This window comes from Acomys russatus, chromosome 9, assembly GCF_903995435.1.
Source record: "Acomys russatus chromosome 9, mAcoRus1.1, whole genome shotgun sequence".
NCBI classification, from domain to species: Eukaryota; Metazoa; Chordata; class Mammalia; order Rodentia; family Muridae; genus Acomys; species Acomys russatus.
This window is the reverse complement of record NC_067145.1, coordinates 41,319,584-41,335,421: the sequence shown is the minus strand read 5'-3', so window position 1 is coordinate 41,335,421 and position 15,838 is coordinate 41,319,584. Positions and strand designations below refer to the sequence as shown.

The window sequence follows — 15,838 nt, the reverse complement described above, 5'->3', positions numbered from 1 at the left end:
CAGTGAGAAAACTATTTCTCAAAAAATAATTCGTCACAGTGACATGGCTCATGGAATAGAGGCACTGGTTACTGGGACTGATGATCTGAATTGAGTCCCTGGGTGCCACAATTTGTTATTTGCCCTCCACTAGTGGGCTGTGTGCATGATCCCACTAAGACATACAAAAAGACATACAAAATAAATAGATGTTTGTTACAAGAAAAAAACACAACAAAACATAAGAAAACATTCAAAAATTAAGTTGGAGAATGACTGAAGAAGACACTTGATGTCAACTTCTGTATGCCACATGCACCCACACATGTGTGCACCACCCCCATGCACACACAAACACACATGACCATTTATACAACATTCACTTACAATAAAGAAATTGAGTTGGAGAGGTGGCTTCATGGTGAAGGCTCTTGGCACCAAGTCTGACCACCTGAGTTTGATCCACAGAACTCACGTGGTAGAAAAAGAAAACCTATTCCCACAAGCTCTTCTGTTCCATGAGTATGCTATGGCTCTCTCTCTCTCTCTCTCTCTCTCTCTCTCTCTCTCTCTCTCTCTCTCTCTGTGTGTGTGTGTGTGTGTGTGTCTGTCTGTCTGTCTCTCTCATAAGCAAACATAATAAAATACTTTTTAAAAGGGCTTGTGATGGGCTCTGTGGAACACACCTATAATTCCTGCAGTCGGGGAGGCAGAGGCAGGCTACTCTCTGTGAGTTCAAGGCTAGCCTGGTCTTCAGAGCCAGTTCCAGGACAGCCAGGGCTGTCATACAGAGAAACTCTGTCTCAGCACGTGGGGCAAGTCGGGGTCTGAATTCCATTCCCAGGGCATGTGTAGTGGAAGGAGACAGCTGACTCCTGTGTGGTGTCCTTTGACCTCTTACATGCAAGGTGTGGCTGGTACATGGTAGCTCCAGAGTAGCTAGGATTGCAGGGCGTTTTGCTGCATGATTCTTAGAATCTTCTGGTGAATGTCTGCACTAAAGTCAGTGGAATTTTGGTAGGGGTTACAGTGAACTTTGATCATTTGGAGGTCAGTGGGTAGATTCCCATTTCCTGAGAGCTTTTACTGTGTTTTGATCATTTGCAATGTATGTCTTGCTTTTTTTTCTTTTTTCTTTCTTTCTTTCTTTCTTTTTTTTTTTTTTTTAAGTTTTTTTTGGGACAAGGTTTCTCTGTGTAGCCCTGGTAGCTCTGGAACTTGCTTTGTAGTCCAGACTGGCCTGGAACTCACAGAGATCTGCCTGCCTTGTCCTCCCAAGTGCTGGGATTAGAGGTGTGAGCCTAGTGCCTGGGGAGCAGAAGAGCACATCAGATCCCTTGGGACCTCGGTATGGGTGATTGTGAGCCACCATGTATGTGGGTGCTCACATCTGGGAACCCAGGTCCTAGGCAGCCAGTGTGTCTCACTGCTGTGCCAATCTCTCAGCCTCTCAGGAATCTTTTGCTTTATGAGGCTTAAGGAAGTTTTCTTATATTCTTTGTTTCTTTACCATTTTTATAACAAAAAAGTAAGTTGTGTTTTTGTTTCTTCATCTCATCTATGTGGTAATCATGTGGCTTTTGTTATTTAGTCTATTAATATAGCATTTTACATAGATTTTTGGGTGTTGAATAATGCTCACTCTCACGTAACTACATGGATGTTATGTTTTCTGCTGTCAGATGGTTTTGTTGCAGACGTCTACTTGATGGCGGTTTGGGGGAGGTTCTTGTTATATTTGATGAAGGTGTCCACAGATGTGAGTTTCTTTTTGTGTGTGTCTGTGCATACTTGGGTTCCTTTCTTCTTGTTCTGTTTTAAAAATGAAAACAAACAAAAGTATGCTCTCATACACAAGGCCCTAGGGAAAAGGAACTTTGGTATGTGATATAACAAATACCTTATGATTGGGACTGAACATTGTTCGTAGCATACTTGCCTTTCATGGATAAGACTCACAGTCTGATTCTTTTTTTTTTTTTTTTTTAATCTTTATGTGCATTGGTGTTTTGCCTGTATGTGTGTGTGAGGGTGTCAGATCTTTGAGTTACAGACAGTTGTGAGCTGCCAGATGGGTGCTGGGATTTGAACCTCGGTCCTCTGGAAGAGCAGTCAGTGCCCCCAACCGCTGAGCCATCTTTCCAGCCCTCACAGTCTGATTCTACAAAACAAACTATGGAGATGTCATGATTCTCTCATAGAAAATAGACTTGAAATTTTAGTCTTTTGTTTGGTTAGTTAGGTAGACTTAAATAAGAATGTAGGTCTTGGGCAGCTGGGCTTGGTGGCACACATCTGTAATCCCAGAAGCAAGTGGCTCTCTGTGAGTTTGAGGCCAGCCTGGTCTACAAAGAGAGTCTGGGACAGTCAGGGCTACACAGAGAAACCCTGTCTTGATATACCCCCGAAGCCCCAAAAAAGAATGTAGACCTTGTGGGTTGGTGGCACACGCCTTTAATCTGTGAGTTCCAGGCCAGCCAGGGCTACAGAGAAAAACTTTGTCTGGAAAAACAAAACTAAACAACTAGCCAACCAACCAAACCAAACCAAGCAACGACAATAATAAAACCCAAAAAAGAATGTAGGCCTCATTGTTTAAGGTGTATGGGTATTTTGAAATTTACTATAATTGGAGTTTTTCCTTTTAATGGTTTTATGTTAATTTCTGTGTGCATGTGTGCATGTGTACACACTAGTGAGAATGTGGAGGCCAGAGAAAGTTTACAAGGACTGGCTTTCTTAGTACCTGCGGATCCTGAGAATTGAATTGAACTCAGATCAGGTTGGTGGGGACATCTCTACCCACTGAGACATCTTACATGCCCAAAGAAGATTTTTGTAAGAAAAAGCCAAAAAGTTTATGGCACATGATCGCTTCTTTTTTTCTTCTGTTTTTTGGTTTTGTTGTTGTTTTGTTTTGTTTGCTTTTTGACAATGTTCAGTATGTAGACTCTGCTGGCCTGAACTTAGGATCCTCACCCTCAGCCTCCTGAGTGCTGAGACTACAGGCATCATACCCAGCCCCTTCTACTTTCTTTAGTGATTAGTGTGTTAACAAGACTGTGTAGATGCTATTCACTGTTGTGTCTTAAAATGTGGTCTAGAACCCAACAGCATTGGTAGTGCATGGGACTCTTGGATATGGACAATCCACTGTAGAACTACTGATTCCTGATCTGTGTCCTAATTAGATCTTAATTGATGCATAAGCACATTACAGTTATATATCCTCTGAGGGGAAACTTTAGCCAATACAGTTTGCCTCTTTAAGTTAAATTGATACCTTAAAAAAATCTTATATGGCTGTTGGTGTTGGCTGGCACATGCCTTAAATCGTAGCACTTGAAGGGCAGAGGCAGGTGGATCTTAGTTTGTGTACTCTAAGCCCTAAATATAGCAAACATTTGTTTCTTTTCCTTTCTTTTCTTTTTTAAAGACTGTGGATAGTGCCCGATTCAGCAACATAGGTGCTAAAATCAAATAATGCAGTGATTAGCATGGTTCCTGTGCAAGGGTGATGGTGCAGATTCATGGAGCATTCTATATCTAATGGAAAGAAATTAGCTGGGCATGCTGTGTATGCCTGCAGCACCAGCACTTTGGATGCAGAGGCAGGAGGATAGCTGCAGATTTGAGTCCAGTCTGACTGACTGCCAGGGCTGTAGTGTGATTCTTTATCTGAACAAACAATTAAAATGGAGTCCAACTATACTATCAAGGAGACTGGTCATAGGGCTAAAATAACATGCGGATGCTTTCCACAGGCTAGCAAATCATTATTCATTTACTGTGTATGAAGGTCATTTACCTCCAATTTAATTTTTTTGTTCGATGTCAAATTCAAAATCAGTTCTCCCTTGGCTTCAGAAAGGATAGTTAAGACAGTGTTTTCATTTTTGTTCTAAACTGGTAATTGAAGGCATTTGTGTAGTTGTAAATGTATAGAGTAAAAGAATACATACGTACGTACACACACACACACACACACACACACACACACACACACACACCACACTTTTTTTTCTTTTTTGAGACAGGGTTTCTCTGTGTAGCCCTGGCTGTCCTGGACTCACTTTGTAGACCAGGCTGGCCTCGAACTCACAGCGATCCACATGCTGCTGCCTCCCAAGTGCTGGGATCACAGGTGTGTGCTGCCACCACACCCGGCTTCTGTGTATACTTTTAATAGTTATTTTTATTTTATGTGTATGAGTGTTTGGCCTGCGTGGATGTAAGTGGAACTGGAGTTATGGACAGTTACAAGCCACCATGTGGACGCTAAAACTGCACCTGGGTCCCGTGGAAGAGCAGCCAGTGCTCCTGACCTCTGATCCATCTCTCCAGCCCCCATTCTTAGTATTGCAACAACAAATGATGTTTTAGTTTATTTTGCAAATTTCAACATTGAGCTATATTAGTACATTGCAGATTGAGGTTTTCATTTTGTGTTTTAGATCTTGGTAATGTTCTGACCTCTTCAAACGTCAAAGCTGTTAATGGTAAAGCTGAGAGCAGTGACAGTGGAGCTGAGTCTGAGGAAGATGAGGCCCGAGGAAAATTCAAAGGAGTAGAGCAGAGTAGTAGCAATGGTAAGTTTTGGGCAACTGGTTAATGCAGGTAATTATTTTGTACCTGATAAGATAAAAGGACATGAGAATGTTTGGGCTGATTAAAAAAAAAAAAAAACTGTGTGATTAATAATGCACGTGGGCAGCCTTTGGGTTATCGACTGTGTTTTTTGTTTTGTTTTTTGTTTTTTGTTTTTCAAGACAGGGTCTTACTGTGTTAGCCTTGGCTGTCCTGGACTTGCTTTGTAGACCAGGCTGGCCTCAAACTCACAGCAATCCACCTACCTCTGCCTCCCGAGTGCTGCGATTAAAGGTTATCGACTGTGTATCCTGGTATTCACTGGGTCAAAGTGCTCTATTATGGAATATGTAGCCAGCCAGTCTTTTTTTTTTCCCTCATTTTTATTTTTATTTATTTAAAAAAAAATTTTTATTATTAATTTATTCTTGTTACACATCAATGGTTATCCCATCCCTTGTCTCCTCCCATTCTTCCCTCCCTCCCCTTTTCCCCTTATTCCCCTCCTCTATGACTGTTAGCCAGCCAGTCTTAATCATGACTGAAATAGGAGTTAGTTGAAGGTAGACAAGAGTAGTCTACTTTTCCAAGTGTAGTGCATACAATAATGTATTATATATTTTTTAAAAAATGGTATTTATTTTCATTTTATTATGTGTATGGTGTTTTGCCTACATATGTGTCTGTGTACTATGTACATGCAGTGCCCTCACAGGCTAGAAAGCGCATCAAATTCTTTAGAACTAGAATTATAAATAGTTTGAGAGGCCCTGTGGAAGAGCAACTAGTGCTCTTAACTGCTGAGCCATCTTTCCATCCATGCATTTATATTTTTTTCTTTTTCTTTTTCTTTCTTTCTTTTTTTTTTTTTTTAGTGACAGGGCCTCTCTGTGTTAGCTTTGGCTTCTCTAGACTCACTTTGTAGACCAGGCTGGCCTTAAACTCACAGTGATCCTCTTGCCTCTGCCTCCCAAGTGCTGGGATTAAAGGCATGCACCACTACACCCGGCTATAATTTTAATTTAAAATTTTTGGAAACAATACCTCAGTTGTCCGAGGCTGGCCTTGAGTATGCTGTGTAGCTGAGGAGGACCTTTAATTTCTGCACCTCCTGCCTCCACCCTCCTCACTGGATTACAGGTGAGTGCTTCCACGCTCAGTCTATGCATTGCTGTCATTTAAGGCCAGGGCTTCATTAATGTCATGCAAGCGGTCTACCAACTTAGCTACATCCCTAGCCCCATCTTTATATTATTTCAGGTGTTATTTCCCGCCTGGATATAGGCATATATAGTAAATTCTTTAGCATTCTATCAAAAATAAAATGGAATATAGAGAATAGAATACAGGCGTGGATTTCTTTTTGCTTGCTGAGGATTGAATGCAAAGCTGGCACATACAAGGCTAACATTCTACCACTGAGTTACTTACTGAGTTCTTACTGTTTTGAGACTAAATCTTACTATGTAACTCAGGGTGACCCCAAATTTAATAGTCCTCCTTACTCTGTCTCTAGAGGGTTGCAATTACATTGTGTCTCTTGGCCATCTCAGGCATAATTTTTGATGGAGTATTGGAATTACAGAATACCTCATCCGATGCGCTATTAATAGAAGGACAAGAAATTCTAATTATAGAGAGATACTGAACTGCTCAACTTAGCTTTGCTTTCACACTCTGTTCTTTATGGATCGGTTTATTAGTCTGGTAGTCTTCTTCATTTCTCGGTTTCTAGAACAGCTTGCCTGTCTGAGATAATCTAAAAGCATTAGGACATTATTCTAGTTGCTGGAGAGGTGGCTCAGTAGTTAATATCATTAGCTACTTTCCCACAGGACCTGGGTTCAATTCCAAGCACCCACATAGCAACTCACAGCCATTCTGAATTCTCATTTCTAGGGGATCTAATGCTCTCTCCTGACCTCCTAGGGCACCAGGCATGCATGTGATGCACAGACATATTTATTTACTGTGTGTGTTTGTCTGTGTGTCTGTGTGTGTTCATGCATGCATGCATAGGTGTCTGTGATTTTGTGTGCCGTAGTGCTCATATGGGCATCAGAGGACAGCTTTTGGGGTCAGCTCTTTCCTTCCATCATGTGGGATCTGGGGATTGAACTCAGGTCATCAGACTTTACAGCAAGTACTTTTACTTGTCGAGATGCATATCTCTAGCTCAAGAGATTATGTTTGAAGCCAGGTTAGGTAATCCTATAGGCAAGAGGGCGAGGCATCAGGATTACTGTGAGTTCGAGGCCAGCCTGAGTTACAAAGTGAATAGTAGGCCATTTAAGGCTACATAGTGAGACCCTTTCTTATAAAAACCAAAACTGGAGTTCTGCATGGTGGTAGGCACTTTTAATTTCAGTATTTGGAAGGCAGATACAGGCCAGTCTCTGAAGTAGGGTGAGACCCTCTCTTAACGAAACAAAAAAAGAACACCCACACCCAAAACAAACAAACAAACAAACAAACAAGCAAAATATAAAACCAAAGAAAAGAGCCACCACACCTTTAATCCCAGCACTTGGGAGGCAGAGGTCTGCAGATGACTGTGAGTTTCGAGGCCAACCTGATCTACAAAGTGTGTCCAGGATAGCCAATGCTCATAGAGAAATCCTGTCTCAAAAATTAAAAAATTAAAAAAAAAAACCGCCAAAAACAAACAAAAAACCCCCAAAAGACCTCCACCACCAAAAACAATAAAACCAAAGAAAAGAGCAAGATGATATTATTTTAAATATTTTTTTCATTTTTAGATTTATTTTATTTTTGTGAGTCTGTGTGAGCATATTGTTGCCTGCAGAGCCAGAATAGGGTACCAGATGCTGTGGAGCCAGAGTTCTAGGCAGTTGTGAGTCTGTCATGGGTGCTGGACCATCTCTGCAGCCATCCATCTCTCCTATGCAGATAGGAAGCCCTTCAAAAGAATTGTGGTAGTTTGGGAATTGACTAGTGATTCTAGAACTTTTTCCTTTCTTGAGACAGGGTTTTTTCTATATAGCCCTGGCTGCCTTGGAACTCTCTATATAGACCAGGCTGGCTTCGAACTCACAGAGATCCACCTGCTTTTGCCCCTTGAGTGCTGGCATTAAAGGTTAAGTCACCATGCCTGGCTACTATGCACTTTTATGCATCTCTCCTTTTTTTTTTTTCATGCAAGATAAGAAAATGACGAAGAAATCAACAGATGAGAATTTGGAGACCATTGTTACCAATGGCTATAAGGATAGCTTTGCTCAGGACACACACAGTGACGTTCCTACTGACTCTTCCCAAAGTGCAGGAAGCTCCGAAGAGGCAAAGCCTGCAGACCAGAGCTTGCAGCAGGCTGGAAACACTGCTGTCTCTGTTCACCAAGGTATAGTCCTCAAGTTCTCCTTTGTCCAGCCTGTTTCTTGTAGCTAAAATCTTGTATTTAGTAATGACTTCTTAGGGCTTGTTAATACTGTAAGGGCTAATTAGTTGCTTTGAGATACAGTAATTAGAGCCAGGACGTTTTCTTGCATTTGTTTCTTTTTTATTTTGTTTATAATGTGCAGTTGTGTGTGCACCATGGTACGTCTGTGGAGGTCAGAGGGGCAGCCCCATGGAGTTGGCTCTCTTTCTACCTTCCCGTCCCATGTGGGTTCTGGGGATTGAACACACGTTGTCACTTGGCTGCCAGTTCCCTGACTCCCTGAGCATTGTGTGTTTTATCAAGACCCAGCTCTGTAGACCTGGTGGCCATGAGCTGCTGGTTTTTGTCCTGCGCTTACCTCTTAAGTCTAGCTGTAATCTGTTCAGTTAAGTAGATATAGGTAGTTTATTAAAAAAAGCACGACTTGGAGCCTGGTGTAGTGGAGTACCTGTAATTTCAGCATTTCAGAAGCTGAGACAGGAGCATTGTGGATTTGTGACCAACCTGGGTGCATAGTAAATACTATGAATTACTAAGACAGCTCTCCCTCCCACAATGAGTATAATATAAGACTGAGAACTTATGAAAAATGGAATAAAAATATGTTTTTCTTGTCTTAGAGCATAGCTATACTGTCTGGACATTTGCTTATATTTAGATACAAATGAAGATCACAGTGAAGATGCTTCAGGAATTCATCATGTGACAAGCGACTCAGATAGTGAAGTGTACTGTGATTCTATGGAGCAGTTTGGACAGGAAGAGGTAAAGATGACATTTTCTGAATGACAAATTACAAAGAGGTGTATCCAGTGCACAGAATGTAGTGGGACATGCATGCAGGAAAGTGCCATAATGAAACCTGCCACTTTGTATGTTAACAAAAACTAACAAAGGCAAAAAGAAAAAAATCCAGTGACTACCTTTTGTTAGTAGCTAATAAGTGTGTTCATTGCTTTGGAAACATTTGTGCTATAGGGAAAAGTGCTTGCTGTGCAAGCCTGAAGACTTCAGATCCCCAGAACCTGTGGAAAGCTCAGTACTCCTTTAGTGGGATGGGAGGTGGTCATGGGGGCTCCCAGAAGCTGGTCCATGGATTTACTCTTCAGGAGTTCAGCTTCGGTTACTGCTTCTTTGGTTCCAGCCATTACTTACTGCCAGTAACTATCAAAGTAACTCTTCTGAACTCTGCCTTACTCTTTGCCTAGTATGCTGGCTAGTTTTGTGTCAGCTTGACAGAGGCTAGAGTAATTTGGGAAAGGGTACCCTCAGTTGAGAAAATGTCCCCATCAAAATATCCTGAAGGATCTTTTCATGATTGAGATTGAAGTACATGGGCCCAGATTCCTGTGCATCGAGCCACCACTGGGCCCGTGTTTCTGGATGGTGTAAGAAAGCAGGCGGAGCAAGCCATGAAGAGCAAGCCAGTAAGCAGCACTCCTTCATGGGTTCTTGCCTCTAGGCTCCTGCCCTGACTTCCTTCAGTTATGATTTCTAAACTGTAAAGTGAAATAAGCCCTTTCCTCCCTTGCTTACTTTTGGTCATGGTGTTTTTAAGCACACCACAGAAACCCTATCTGAGACAACTATGGCATCAGTTTTTGCTTACCTGTATTTGAACTGTTATCTCCTGTATTTATCTTAGTAAATCACCGAACTGTCTAGTCCTCACAGCTCCTTTTCTTGCTCCCCATGCTCAGCATTTTAAGACCAGCATGATTCTGTTGGAAGTTCTCAAACCATCTTCCATCCAACTACACGGATGGCCATTCTGTCGTCATGACACCTTTGATTTGGCTTAGAGTCATTTGTTCTTTTTTTGGAATTTGCATCAGGGGCTGACTGTAGCTCTGGTTGGTCAGGCTGCCCTCTGACTCACAGACATCCAACTGCCTCTGCTTCTGAGTTCAGGGATTAAAGATGCATGGCACCATGGCCCTCAGTCATTTGTTCTCAGTTGAAGCTTTTCCTGACCACACCTGCAGCTCCAGTAAGGGCTGGGCACTGACTTGACTGACTCCTGAAGCAGCAGCTGTGCTGTTCTCAGGAACCTCAGCAGACAGTGGAGCCGTAACATCATCTCACTCCTTACTAAGTTGCAGGACCTTCTTTCTTTGAAACTCATGCCCATCTCAACTATTTCCTGTATGTGGGAAGCCTCATACAAGGGGAAGAACTTTTTAAAGAAAGGAGTATTTTCAGCAGAATCATGAAAGGACCCTTTTAGAAAACAGTATTTATATTACCATGAAAACTTGTTGTATTGTTTATATTTGTAACTTGAACTGTCACAGCTTTATGTCAAACAATGGACACTTTCAGTGTTACTCAGGTGGTGACCCCAGTCAGCATTTGGACAATCCTGGGTTTTGCAAAGATGTTCACATATCTCCTGGAAATGGCAGCATTGGGAAAACACAGCTGGGAGCAGTTGAGGGAAAAGGTGAAGTAAAGCATGGAGGAGAAGATGGCCGGAGTCACAGCGGAGCGCCACACCGTGAGAAGAGAGGCGGGGAGAGTGAGGACTTCTCTAACGCCAGAAGAGGGAGAGGTGTGTGGTCCTCGCTCCTTGGCTCCTTTTGATTTCTGATACAGTCTCATATCTAGCTCAGTCTGGCCTGGGACTTGTGATCCTTCTGCCTCTGGCTGCCAAGTGTTGGTGTGATAGTGCCCAGCTTTATTTTCTTAATCTTCTGGGTATTGTTTTCTAAAAGAATGTGTGTGTGTGTGTGTGTGTGAGGGTCTGGGTATACTCTACGTACAGTGGCATGCGTGTGGAAACCAGAGGACAACTTGTGGGAGTCAGTTTTCACCGTCATGTGGCTCTCATCAATCAAACCCAGGTCATGGGTTTTGGCAACAGGTGTCTTTGCCTGCTGAGCCACTCTGGCAGCCCATTTCTAAGGAAATGGTAATATTTCTTAATATATAAATGTAGTATTTCTAAGGAAACATGTTTATGCTTGACTTGTTTTTCCTTCTGTGCAATTACTGACTGCTCTAACCTTGATGCCACTTTCATTCTCTGTGTAAGTCAGTCTGAATTCTTTATCTTTTCCTTACATGGGTTAAAGGAGATCGGATAACGCTGACAAGTCAAGTAATAAGAGTGAAGGAACATCAAACACTAAAAAATTGACAATAAGGGCTGGAGAGACGGCTCAGCAGTTAAGAGCACTGTCTGCTCTTCCAGAGGTCCCGAGTTCAATTCCCAGCAACCACATGGTGGCTCACTACCATCTATAATGAGATCTAATGCCCTCTTCTGGTGTGCAGGTTTATATGAAGGTAGAGCATTCATCTACATAAAATAAATAAATCTTTTAAAAAACTGACAATAGTGATGTGGGCTGGCAAAGTGGTCCTCGGGTAAGTGTACTTGCTGCCAAGCCTGATGACTTAGATTTGATCCCTGCAAGGAAGGAAATATAGCTGACTTCTGTAAGTTGTCCTCTGACCTCAAATGCATGCCTTGATGTAAGCATGCCCTCTGACACACCTGACACAAAATAAATAAATACATGTAAAAATGATAAAAAAATAATAGTGATGTGATCAGGGAGTAGAGTAGATATGAGTGTGAAAAAAGTAAATATATTTGTTATAATTATTTATGGTAAGAAGTGAAGATACTGTTGAAAGAAGACACACACATGCACACGCACGCACACGCGTGCGTGCACGTGCACGCACATACACACACACACACACACAGAACGAGAGAACATGAATATATAGAATTGTAGTGTAGAACAAGAGTTCAGTCAGAGCTTGAGTTCAGTCCGCACCATTGATCAAAAAATGAAAGGGAAAGGAAGGGTTGAGAAATAATCATGTGAACAAAGTCTGGCTACTTCTCAATTTTCATAGGGGTATGTCCCAATACATCCCTTAAATTGTGGATATTGAAGTCTAACAGTCTTCACTGTACGCACAACACTTGCATATTCCTTCTCTAGGGCAAAATCAGCCACCACAAAGCCTGTTTAATAAAATACTGTATGTTAGGGGCTGAGAGATGGCTTGGTGCTGCAAAATATTTGTTGATCTTGGAAAGGATGTGTGTTCAGTTTCCAGCACCCATATCAGGGCTCACAGCTGTCTGTAACTCCTGTTCTGGAAATTGAACACACTTTTCTGGCTCTGTAGGTATCATGTGGTGCATAAACAAACATTCTGTCTCTGTTTGTCTGTCTCTTTCACACACATTCGCACAAATCTTAAAAGAATACTGTACTTCAGGCAAAATCCACATTATCATATGGGTCCCCTCCCGTGCCACTGTAATGCTGAAGCAGTGTAGGTAGAGTCTGTACATTCAGGAGAAACTTTCACACATGAGTGCGAATAGTAGAGAGGGAACGAGAGAGCGGGCTGGGTATCCTGATACTTAGTTCATCGAATGTGCATAGGCCTACCTGGCTCGCTCTTTGCACTATAAACAGAACTGTATCCCGAGCTCAAGTGAACTGGGGTTTGCTTTCATACTTGATCTGCATATACCGCTGACCAAGAGAATGTGGAAAGGGCAACAAAGAAAAGCCATTCGGCTTCTGTTTTCAGGAAAGGTCTGTAATACTCTTTTTATAAGAATACACAGGAATAAAAGTGTTAGCTGTGCTGGGGATGAAGTTCAGTGGTAGAGCGCTTGTCTTGTGTATGGGAGGGCCTAGACTGAAGCCCCAGCAACACAACACACACACACACACACACACACACACACACACACACGGAGAACACAGATAAAGGACAAACACAAGAAGAACAACAAGAAATCTTTTTAGCCTTCAGAAAAACAAGTTGGCAACACTAAAAACCTTAACGACTCTATTTTGAAGTCTTTTGATCCAACAGTTATTATATTAGAGTCTGGACTAAAGGAGGCGTGATGGTTAACATCGCTTGTTAACTTGGCAGGGTTTACAGTCACACCTAGGATACAGCTGCTGGGCACACTTATGTGGGATGTCTAGATTGCGCTAATGATCTAAGAAGACTTTCTTTCTTTTTAAAATATTCTTAGGGTTTATTTATTTATTATTAATACAGTATTCTGTGTGTATGTACACCTGCACGCCAGAAGAGGGCAGCAGATCTTACTGTAGATGATTCTGAACCACCATGTGGTTACTGGGAATTGAACTCACCACCTTTGGAAGAATAGTCAGTGCTCTTAACCTCTGAGCCATGTCTCCAGCCATAAAAAGAGTTTCTTAAACTGGGGTTCTAGATTCAATACCCAGGAGGAGTTGCGCCGAACACTGGCATTCAGCTCACTCGTCTTCCTAACTCCAGGTCCATTGTGACTAGTAGCCCAATGTTTCTACTGCTGTGCCATTCCTCCCGTGATGGACTTTGCCTTGACTGGAAGCCAGAATAAAATTCTTCCTTCCTTCCTTCCCTTTCTTTCTTTCTTTTTTTTTTTTTTTTTTGGTTTTTCAAGACACGGTTTCTCTGTGTAGCTCTGGATATCCTGGAACTCTGTAGAACAGGCTGGCCTCGAACTCAGGGAGATCCACCTGCCTCTGCCACCTGCTGGGATGAAAGTTGTGTGCCACCATGCCTGGTGCAGTTTGTACTCTTAACTCTGAGCCATCCACAGCCTGTAATGTAACGTTTAATACTTTAAAACAACAGTTAATGTTTTCTTTTTAAATTCAAATCAATTTTGATTACAATAAGGAGGGTTTACATTTTTTTAAAAAAGATTTTAAATTTTACTTTCTGTATATGTGAATTTTGCCTGCATATTGTTTATGTGTACCATGTGCATGCTGGTGCCCACAGAGGCCAGAAGAGAGGGTCAGATCCTCTGGAATTGGAGTTACACATGACTTCAAGCTACCGTGCAGCTGCTGGGAAACAAACTCCAGTCCTCTGTAGGAGTGACAAGTGCGCCACAGTAAAAGGGTTTTTAACATGTACTCTGAACATATATCTTCCTTATGGATTATACAAACATGGTCATAGATTAGTAAGTTATATACAATCTTTCCCCTGATAGAGAATAGAAGTTTTATATTGATTTTTTTCAGATGAGACTACATCTTTTTTTAAAAAAATGATTTATTTATTTTACTTGCATTGGTGTTTTGCCTGCACGTATGTCTGTGAACAGTCCTCTGGAACTGGAGTTACAGACAGTTGTGAGTTGCCATGTGGGTGCTAGGAATTGAACTCAGGACCTCTGGAAGAGCAGCCAGTGCTCTTAACCTCTGATCCATCTCTCCAGCCCTTATATTTATTCTTTAACCTTAATGTGCTTCCTGTTGCTTTTACTATACTTTGTACACTTACGTATCAAGGAATTAACAAGGAAAATGAATAATACACTAATTCTATTTAAAAAGAAACCTTTATTTTCCAGGCATGGTCATGCACACCTGTAATCCCAGCACTCAGGGAGGCAGAGGCAGGCGAATATCTGTGAGTTTGAGGCCAGCCTGGTCTACAAAACGAGTCCAGGACAGTCAAGGATACACAGAGAAACCCTGTCTTGAAAAAACCAAAAAATTAAAAATAAAAAAAAAAAAGAAAGAAAGAAACATTTATTTATAGTTATTTTACTTTACTTTCTTAAAATAGGGCATAGAATGCCGCATATGAGTGAAGGAACGAAGGGTCAGCAAGTAGGCAGCGGAGGTGATGGAGAACGCTGGGGCTCAGACCGCGGATCCAGAGGCAGCCTGAATGAGCAGATTGCTCTTGTGCTCATTAGATTGCAAGAGGACATGCAGAGTGTCCTTCAGAGACTTCATAAGCTGGAGACACTAACTGCTTCCCAGGTAAGCAGTTATCTTATTCTTATCTTCTTTTTTTATTCTGTAGAGCAATATAGAATCTGTATTGATGATATTTGCATAAATACATTTTTACATTTCAGATTTGCATAAATACACATTTTTCACGAATTGGCACAAATTTTAATTTTAAAAAAATCTTTAAAAGTCATGTCTTTCTTTCTTTTTTATTTTATTTATTTATTTATTTTATTTTATTTTATTTTATTTTTTTTGAGACAGGGTTTCTTTGTTCCATAGAGCTCTGGCTGTCCTGGACTCTTTGTAGATCAGGCTGGCTTCGAACTCACAGAGATCCGCCTGCCTCTGCCTCCCGAGTGCTGGGATTAAAGGTGTGCGACACCACACTAGACCTACAGATTTTAATTTTTGTTAACAATAAAATAACCTAATTTTGAAAAGGCTGGCCTAAAAGGTGAGTGCCCCTTACAGTAATAGAATGTTTAGAGTGTGCATTTGAGCAGTTCACAGGCCCTAGTGAAAGAGTTGAATGGTTTAGCATTTAGAAGGCCCTGGGCTCAATCTGCACACTGAAGAGAATAAAAAATTAGTGCATTGAAGTTAGGGACTGGACACTTGATGTTAGGAGAAAAATTTCTACTATACACTAAGTTTAAAGAACTAATTAAGGAAATCTTTACTAACATCTACTAGTTGTCATTAGAGTCATCCTTAGCCACTCAGGGTGGCACATGCTTTAATTCCAGCCACTCAGAGTGGCACATGCTTTAATCCCAGCCACTCAGAGTGGCACATGCTTTAATCCCAGCCACTCAGAGTGGCACATGCTTTAATCCCAGCCACTCAGAGTGGCACATGCTTTAATCCCAGCCACTCAGAGTGGCACATGCTTTAATCCCAGCCACTCAGAGTGGCACATGCTTTAATCCCAGCCACTCAGGGTGGCACATGCTTTAATCCCAGCCACTCAGGGTGGCACATGATTTAATCCCAGCCACTCAGAGTGGCACATGCCTTAATCCCAGTCACTCAGGGTGGCACATGCCCTAATCCCAGCCACTCAGGGTGGCACATGCTTTAATCCCAGCCACTCAGGGTGGCACATGCTTTA

The 15,838-nt window shown here is 41.8% G+C and overlaps 1 protein-coding gene across 2 annotated transcripts in view; it reads left to right on the top strand.

The window, feature by feature from the left end:
- Acbd5 (acyl-CoA binding domain containing 5) overlaps nt 1-15,838 on the top strand; it is a 35,411-nt gene that overhangs the window by 14,629 nt on the left and 4,944 nt on the right. For both annotated transcript variants that reach the window (XM_051151218.1, XM_051151217.1), the window contains 5 exons: nt 4,434-4,568; nt 7,730-7,927; nt 8,625-8,731; nt 10,289-10,517; nt 14,552-14,751. In XM_051151218.1, the coding sequence (XP_051007175.1) occupies nt 4,434-4,568; nt 7,730-7,927; nt 8,625-8,731; nt 10,289-10,517; nt 14,552-14,751 (869 nt within the window). The remainder of the gene's footprint in view (nt 1-4,433; nt 4,569-7,729; nt 7,928-8,624; nt 8,732-10,288; nt 10,518-14,551; nt 14,752-15,838) is intronic.